A 9,277-nucleotide genomic window follows, 5' to 3' on the forward strand; every position below is an offset into this window, starting at 1 on the left:
CCCCATTTTGTGGGGCTATTAACACTTCACCAAAAAGATAAAGGACTGTTTTGTTCCTTCCTCCAACCACTCCTCACCAAACAAAATCCCTCTGTGAACCTCCTCTAAGCAGCAGGTGGAGAGACTGGACTTGAGGAAGAGCTCAATAACTATTTCAATGGATTTTCCAGGAGGAAGTCAATAGAAATCTCATTCTGTCTTCAATTCACTCATATTGTTTTGTAGTGGACAGCTAATAAAAGGGAAGCATGTGTACTAATTAGTTTTGAGAGGAGAAGAGGAGCCATGAAGTATTTCCTGCTGAGAAGACATGAAGTATTTAAATCCTGAGTCCCACTTGGGTTTGCAACCGTGGAAAAATTTTACACAATCTTCCCCAAGGACACAACCAGAAAACTCCCTGCCCACATTTGTTGGGGTGGGGGCTGTTAATGAAATTGGAACCCCATTTTCTTGACAAGCCAGTTTAACCTGAAGTCATACTCCCTGAGCTTGGTGGGCCAGGGCATGGAGGAACTCTGCTACAACTTCGAGCAGGGAGACCCCACCCCAGAATTTCTCCTCTGGGAGCCGGCAGATCCCGATACGCAGCTGGAGAACTTCCTCCTGGAGTGTCTGGCAGAGCCCTCCCAGCCGGGCCCAGGGGGTGCTGAGCTGGACAGGTGCCCCGTCCAGCCGGACCCGCCCGGGCGGCCCCGGCAGCGCCGCGCCGCCAACCTCCGCGAGAGGAGGAGGATGCTCAGCATCAACTCGGCCTTCGACGCGCTGCGCGGCCACGTGCCCACCTTCCCCTACGAGAAACGCCTCTCCAAGATCGACACGCTGCGCCTGGCCATCGCCTACATCGCCCTGCTCGGGGACATCCTCCTGTCGGGCTGCGACCCCAAAGCCTACGTGGAGCAGTGCCTGAGGAGCGGCTTCCAGAGCCCCCAGCGAGCTGCCTGGAACACGAGTGGTGAGCGAGTGATGGGCGGCGCTCGAGGGGGGCAGAGCAATCCTTGGCGAGTTGATTTTGGGCAGCCACATGTCGTATTCAAATAGTTCTGAAACAACATGGAAACGACCTTCAAAAAGGAAGGAAATTTTTTAGAGGAAATCTAAACCAAGTGGCAGCAGAAAATCATAATTTGCCCTCTAACTTGCTTTTAAGGAGGATCATTTTCTTTAAAAAATGGAATAAACAACCCCCCACCAAAAGCAACTTGCTAAGGGAATGGTTCCTTTTACTAAGGGGGAGGATTTTTATTCTCAGAATGTATTTTTAGACTTTTTAAAAAATTTTGTGTGAAATTGTTCGTTTTTGATGGAGCCCTTAGAGATTTTCTAGGTTTTGTTTAGAAGTTTTCTTTAGCTTCTACTTGGCTGAGAAAAACACCTGAGTTTGGACACAAAACAGCATTTAATTTCTTAAAATACAGATGTTCCAGTAACCCAGAGCTTCTCAGAGGTTACAGTTCAACACATGAACCAGGATACACAAGACAGAGTGTTCAAATTTCAAGCTATTTTCAAAATATGGGGAAGTAAATGTCTATTTGCAATTTATAATCTTATGTAATTATTTCTATTTTAAAGTGAAGGGCTGTTATTCAGTTTTCTGTTTGGTTTGTACTTAATCCCTGATTTAGCTGGAATGAATTTAGGCCTTTCTTTCTCCAGGATATATTTTTCATTGGGCCACTGTGTGGTGAAGATGGGAAATTTCCCACACTGCTCAACACAGGGCCTCAGTTTCAGAAGTCAACAGGTTTTGTGCTGCTTAGAGCAGGGAGGAGTGGGGGCGTGTGGGGGGTGTGGGGGGTTAGTAGTTCTTGGTACTTTGCATTTTAAGTTAATTAATCCCCTTTCCAATTCTGTTCCCTTACTGTATATGTTCCTTTGGAACTTGGAAAGGGGCCTTCAAAAAGTACAGCACAAGTAAGGAAAGAGGAAAGTCAGTGAATAGAAATATTCCTCATTCATGTTACAGGGAAGTGCCAGAGGGACAGAGCCTGCAGAGGAAAAGCAATCAGTTAACTTGAAAGGAAAAGTTAATTAAGTTTTTTCTCCTTTCCTATTAATTTCCATTATCTGGATGACTGGGAAAATGACTCTTGATATAACACTGATTATAACTCCCTTGACTACAGGGAAAAATTACATTTTAGTGGCCAGCTTCCCCTGTTTTTAACAGATTTTAAGCAACACAAATATTTCTTTTGCTATATCTCCTGTCCTGAAGAGCTCCACTTGGAAAGATCCAACTGAATGAGGATCCTCTTCTGGAGAGGTTGGATAGTGGAGTTATTAAAGCTTAATTTAAATGTTGAAATGACTGTGTTTTCCTCTCTCTCCCTTGTGCAGATCTGACAGCCCGCCTGTCCTGGGTAAAGTGGGATTAAGGAAAGGCCTTTAAAGGCAGCAAAACCTGAGGCCTGGAGTGCTGGGCATCAGCTGCTCGATTCCCAGCGCTGCAAGCGAGAACCTGGAGCCAACAACCTCACACATTGTCCCAGAGCACTTTCCCACCACATCTCCAGCACCCAGCCCCTTTCTCTGTTGATTCATCGCTCTTCAGGGCCTTCTACTTCTCTTTCTCACTGCTGATAGACCTGCACTTGCTTAAAAACAGCAAAACATTAAAAGCCAGTGCCAGCACAAACACAGACCCAACATTTTCTCTTCCACTGGATGAGGATTATGTCCAAACCCCATTTCCAGCACATGAGAAATAAGATCATAAGAAAGAATAAAACCTAAGCAACATCTGTAAAAATCTAGTGCCTGGCTTTAAGATATGCAGGGTGATGGTTGTGAAAGTCACCAGGGATTCAGAGACCATGAAAGTCCAGGAGGTGAGACATGGCTCTGTAGATATCCAAAATTTCTCATGTCTTCGCAGAATCTCAGAAAGGTTCATGTGGAAGGGACCTTAAAGCTCATCTCAGTCCCATCCCCTGCCACAGGCAGGGACACCTTCCACTGTCCCAGGCTGCTCCAAGCCCCAGTGTCCAACCTGGCCTTGGACACTTCCAGGGATCCAGGGGCAGCCACAGCTTCTCTGGGCACCCTGTGCCAGGGCCTGCCCACCCTCAGTCTGAAACCATTCCACCTTAAGGTTCTTTATCGTGGCATTTTGTAGCAGGAAAGAAAATAAAATGCATTTATTATTTATCATGTTCATTAGTTCATCTCACAGCTCCCATCTCTACGAAGCAAAAGCACATCAGGAACTGAGTTTTTGCTCTGGTTGATGGTTTTGGGGAAAGTGAAGAGGAGCCTTAGAGGAGGAAACTGTGAAGAACCCTTTTAACTTTCCAATTTTTCTGTCAAAATGAAAAGGGCTATTTCATCTTGGGTGCAACAATGAATTTCAGTCAATTTAGAATAAAACCTTCATTCTCAAGTTTTGGCTCTTTGCTTTCTCACCCACTTAAGACAGATGAATGAATTTTTACAGGAAACGGCACCTGAAAAGGTGAAAATGTTAAAAAACCCAAACACACCTGACAATGCAGTTTTCTACTCTTACCTGCTTCTTTACTCTGGAAATGCTGGTCCTCCATGTCAGCAAAGTGTCACAGCTCCCCTGGAACAGAAATTTCTGGTGCAAAATTTTCGGGTGATGTGTTGTTCAATCATTTGGGCTGCTGAAATGGTGAATATGTAACAGAATCTGGTCAGTCTCTGATGGTCCCATTAACTTCATGCAAATCAAAGCAAATCAAGAGGGCATCAGCTCTCTCTGGCTGAGGGAAGCCAAGCTATGGCTCCCTTCCTGCTAAACTGAGCAAAAGCAAATTGGCCTTTCAGGGATTTTTTCCAGGAAAGCCATTCCTGAACAGCTCCAGGGCTGGACATGCATTTGTTCTTGAACAACCCTGCCCTTTTCTGATTGAACTTCAGCTCCTGGGTGTGGACTGCAAGGCAGACAGGTGAGGGGGAAATTATTTCTGTGCAGAACATTTCCACTCCGTGCCAATCCAGGGGAACTGCTGAATGTGGATTTTGTGGATACACTCCACATCCTCCCATCCTCTCTCCTCCCAGTTCTGGCTCATTCCTTGGGTCACAGCTCTCCTGCCAACAGGCCTGACTGGCAGCACAGTGAGGTTCCCTGACAGGGAACTGATAGTTACCCTCATTTTTCTGTTCCTTCATCTCATGCCCTGAACCCTGAGATTTTATTCCAGGAATAAATTAAGCAAATCCTATGGTGTACACGCACAGCCTGATTGTACAGCAGCCCATACACCCTTGCACAGATCAAGACTCTAAGATGACTTTATGGAGACCTATCCAAGGCTCCTCAGTCCATCAGCACATTCCCAAACAGGGAATCCCAATGATCAGCCTTGTTTGAGGGTCATGTTCCTTCCTGGTCTCCCCCAGCCCTGCCGAGGCACACGTGCACAGCACGGGTCAGCTCTGCTTTTCCTCTTCATCTCACAAAGCAGCAGGATCCTCTCAGCAGCAATCCCACAGCCAGACCTCCCATGGAAGGGTGCCAGGAGGTGCTGAGGAGTGGTACCCTCATCTTCCAGCCTCTGAGGAGCAGCTGAGGGGCCTGAGAGCAGCAGGAGAATTGCTCATTCTGAACACAGCCCTGTTTCCAGCCCGCTGCTCTCCTTGCCAAGAAAAGTGAGAATTATTTGTTACACCTTCCTTCTTCCAAAAGTAAACTGCTGAGCCTTTCTGGAACAATACTCTGTGGTTCTCCATCAGCCTGGAAACCCTGGAAAAAAAGGAATCACATCCCCACTGTCAGCTGTTCTTTTGAGAAGGTGTTGGTAGTTTCAGAGACAATTTGGTTTTCTAATTTTTGGGGTTTTTTGATACAGACCCACAACAGCAAGTTTTCATTTCTGAGACATCTGGGATAGTGGAAGGTGTCCCTGCCCATGGCAGAGGGTTCAAGCCCATCCCATTCCAGCCCCTGCCATGGGCAGAGACACCTTCCACTATCCCAAAGTATTCCAAGCCCCAATGTCTAACCTGGCTTTGGACACTTCCAGGGATCCAGGGGCAGCTACAGCTTCTCTGGGCACCCTGTGCCAGGGCCTGCCCACCCTGCCAGGGAAGGGATGCAGTGGGAATACTTGGGAAAACTGCAGTAACAAATGTGCTCCCAAGTGCTTTCCTTCATTTCCTTCCTATTGCAGAGAAGAATGAAGTTTGTTTGTACCTCTCATGCGCAAAATCCCTCGCCTGGAGAGTGCTACCACCATAGTGTGCCCTCAGGTGGGATGGCAGGGACTTCATCACAACCTTCATTTACCTTCAAACCCAGTAATGGCCATTTGGGGCAGGATTTCCTGAGCTGTGGCCATGCTCTCCCTGGGCATGGGATATGACCCAGGAAGGTTGCCCAGGGAATCAGCAGGAGGAGCTCACAGCTGAGGGTTGCTGTCCTGTGGCACCTCAGGATCTGTGGCAGAAGATGTTTGCTCCTGGGTCAGACACTGTGAGGAAGCAATGAACCTTGTTCCCTGAACGGATCTGGCCATCCCTGGGGTCAAAAGCAGGACAGTCCCTTTGCACAGGTGGCAAAAGAGGCAAACAGGTGCTGGGGTGGCTTTCCCAAGCTGGTTCAGCATCCTAAATGTCTTGTGGGAGTCCCCTTACAACAACCCAGCTGTTCCCAACTGTACCCCCTCAATAAATCCATGTGGAGGCACCCAGGATGTTGCTGTGGGGGTCACCAGCAAGCCCTGACCTTGGGAAGGGCTTCCAAGCCACATCAGCTCCTTTTGTGGGAACAAAGTGTAATTTCCACCACCATGGCTAATTTTAGATGACTCCCACCCAGTCTGTTTGCTGAAGCCCAAATGCATCTGAACAGGGAAACTCCAGCGCCAAAGCGATTCCAATCTCAGAAAGAATTCCTTGCCAGGAGAGGGGGAGAGGGGGACGGGAATAAAAGCAGATAATGTTTTGGATTCACTGTCCAAGCCTGTGTTTGAACTGAGGGGAATCCAGCTGCAGGCAGTGCCCTCTCGTGGTCCAGGATTAAAATCTCGCCTTTCCAAAAGCAGAGGATGACTCCAGCCAGCATCCCTGCTCCAGCTCAGCCCCGGGAAAGCAGATCATCACCTCGGGGAACGGAGTGAACGGAAACATCTGCTGCAAAAACTGCATATAGAGGCTATGCACAGCTATCTATGCCTGCACTCAGATCATGTTTTATGCCTCTTCAGCCCGAATCCTCCTTGTTTATCCTTCTGAAGCTGTTTTTATGCATCTTTCCGTGTCCTGTTTTCACACATTGCATAGAGAAAGAGCCTGAAATATAATTTACCCTTACAACACCCTCGTCTGCAGCACCTGAATGCTCTGAAATTCCAGGGAAGTACTTCCTTAGGGAGCCAAGATGCCATGAGGTGGCACAAAGAGCCTCCAGGCAGAGCATCCACTGATCCTGGACACCCTCAGGAGGCACAGCATTCCCTCTGCTCTCATCTTGGAAGTGCTGGAGCCATGGCAAGATGCCTCTTTCTCTGATCCCAGTCCCAGGGATGGCTAAGCCATCTCCTCCAAAAGCCCTTTCCAAAAATAATCAGGCTGAGGCAGACACCGAGCATGGAAAATTTTAACCCAGGCCATTCCTGCCAGACACTGCTGCACACGGGATGGAAAAGGAGAAATGGGAAGGGCGAGCCCAGGTTTTGGCTGTTTGGGGTGTGCTCACATCAGTGTCCCTGTCTCCTGGAAATGTGGCATAAAAAAAGAGGGAATAATAATAAAATCTCCCATAAGGAGGTGAGGAATTGTTATCAGCCATGAGGTGACATCAGCCTGGTGGGCCTTTCCTTGCAGCCTCTCCAGTGCCCGGCGAGTTTCCCTCTGTCTGCCCTTCCAGAAACAAGTCCCGCTCACAGATGAGGCTTTTGAAAACCCTGTTCCCCAGCTGATGGATCCAGCTGGGAATCGCAGAGAGGACATTTTGCTAAGTGCCACTGCTCAGAAGGGAGCACGTTCCCGATCCCCCGCCGGAGTGTGCGGGAGAGGTTTCCCCAGCCCGTGGTGCCGCGGCTCTCTGGGGGACAATAAACTTATATGAACTGGAACTGCCATTACTGGAGGTTACAGCACTGGGCCCAGCCAGGGAGTTAATCCCAGACCTGCTTTTCAACAAGCATCCAACTCTCCTGTGGTTCAGGTACCTGGAATTTGGGCCCGTGGTTCCCAAGGTTTTTGGCTCACAGACCCTCAGCAGCAAGCGCCTCTCTCCTGGTGCTGTTTGAAACATCACACACTTCTGGTACTGCCTTTATTCCCCACCATTCCATAACTTCCCCCTCCTGATGAGGTGTGCACCAACCCACCCCGAGTCACCACCATACTCAAGCATTTTGTGTGATGCAGCAAGACAAGGCAGCATTTCCCAGCTGGAAGAAGCCCATGCACTGATTTTTGCACACCCAGCAGGCAGACTTGCAGCATTTGATCCCGCTTTATCAGGCCAGGGAAGCTACAAAGCACATATTTAAATATAAGCCTGGTTTATACTTAGATTAGGCAGAGCTGACATGAGGGTGCAATTAGAACAGAGGATAAACTCCTGTGTTGGGATGGATCAACACCTTACAGGGAGCAGCTTATCAGTTTTCCTTTCTGCTGTTGGAATATGTGCTGCGCTCCCAAGTCCACCTTTTCCAGGAAAGTAATTCCATATTATCAGTATGTTTCTCACAGACACTATCCAACTCTCCTTCTGACACTCCGGGGTAGGATTTCTGCCGCATCGTGACAGGAATTTCAGGCTCAGAAACATTACACTGCCCCAGCAGAGTGATGGATCTGCTTCCAGGGGGTGAAAAATCCCCAAGCCAAACAAAAACCAGGAAAAAAAAAAAAAAAAAGCTCTTTCAATAACTCGATTTTCCTTTTTCCACTTTATATTTTTCTCCCGGCTCTTACATCTTTGTGAAGCATTCCCAGTGCTGCTCTTCCACAGCCAATCCCTTCTCCTTGGGGTAAAACATCAGGAAAATACACGGCTCCGAGCCAGGGCTGGAAGTCGACCGCTCCTGCAAAATGAAAATAATACATGGTTGGTACCTTCCCAGTGAATTCATAGTGTTAAAAATCAATAATAACTCTGCAATCCCATAAAACTGCAAAATTAATTCCGTGGAAGAAGCTGGAAAAGCCTTGGAAGTTTTGCTGATATATATTTTTTAAAAATCTTAAAAATCAGAAATTATCTACTTTCAAGGTATCTTAAATAATGTGGAGGAGGAATTGTGCCCTACAAAAATAACGTGGAACAGTTGAGGGAAATCGGAAGAGATCTGATCTTATTTTGAGGTTGAAACGTGCTGCTCTTAACTTTTGAGAGATTTCATAAAATTAAACATGGAAGAGCCGAGCAGCTTCTCTTCTAAAGGTGTTTAGCACAAATAGTGAGATCAAATTCATGATAATATAAATACTGATCTTTTCCAAGCAGTAAAAAGCCGTTTAAAAAAACACATTAAAAAAAGCATTCAGGGAATTTGTTTTAATTCCTCACTACCATATGGATGCAAAAAAGTACTTTTTAAAATAGTCTCGCTGCTTAAATAAATTTAAGTCCCTGAATAAATAGCAAGGGAAGTGGGTTTTTTTGCCTTACTTGAATTTTTTTTCCACTTCTTTTTCTTTGTGATATCTGTTACCTTGCTACTTATTCCTAGCTCAAGTTCACAGCTGCAGGGAGGGCTTTTTTTTTAATTCTTCCTTGCTTTGTGAGCAGATCAGCTCGAATCCGGAGGGGAATTTCATGGTTGTGGCTGTCTCCCAGCCTCCAGAGCTGAGGAAAAGCTGCCTAACCTCCCTTCAATAAAAAATGTGCTGGAGCATTTCATTTTCAAACTAGAAAGTAAAACAAAACAAAAAAAAAAAAAACCCAAACCCCACATTTCATAAAATCAACCAGATGCCTTAGAAGGGCAAATATCTTATTCCTCTTTAATTAAAAGGTATAGCAAATAAAAATCTGGGTTTAATTAAACAGCAGGAATAGAAGATGTTATCTCCCCAAACCACTCTGCCGCGGTGAATTAACTTCTGCGAGTCTTATTTTTGTTTGAAACCCCCACATATCAACCCAAACCCAGCCCTCTAAAGGGAAAATTTACTTTTTATGAGAATATTTCTGTGTTCCACGATTGAGGCAGCCAGCTCCTGTACAAACCAGGAAGGGCAATGGTTTGTACTGGTTTAGGCTAAGACCAGAACGGGTCCTGCAGAGCTGCTTGATGTTGACCAACGCACCCGTGAACGTTCACACAGGAGCCCATTTCACCTCTGCTTT

General features: G+C 46.7%; 1 protein-coding gene across 1 annotated transcript; it reads left to right on the forward strand.

The window, feature by feature from the left end:
- Positions 1-507: 507 nt before the first annotated feature.
- LOC148183913 (helix-loop-helix protein 13-like) lies at positions 508-2,381 on the forward strand. The gene is made up of 2 exons (XM_088058933.1): positions 508-955; positions 2,344-2,381. Exons 1-2 carry the CDS (start codon positions 508-510, stop codon positions 2,379-2,381), a joined length of 486 nt encoding a protein of 161 aa, XP_087915059.1.
- The last annotated feature ends 6,896 nt before the right edge of the window (positions 2,382-9,277 follow it).

The sequence above is a fragment of the Pseudopodoces humilis genome, chromosome 8 (assembly GCF_049639895.1).
Source record: "Pseudopodoces humilis isolate 2021_Gansu_Grassland_sample_001 chromosome 8, ASM4963989v1, whole genome shotgun sequence".
Lineage (NCBI taxonomy): Eukaryota > Metazoa > Chordata > Aves > Passeriformes > Paridae > Pseudopodoces > Pseudopodoces humilis.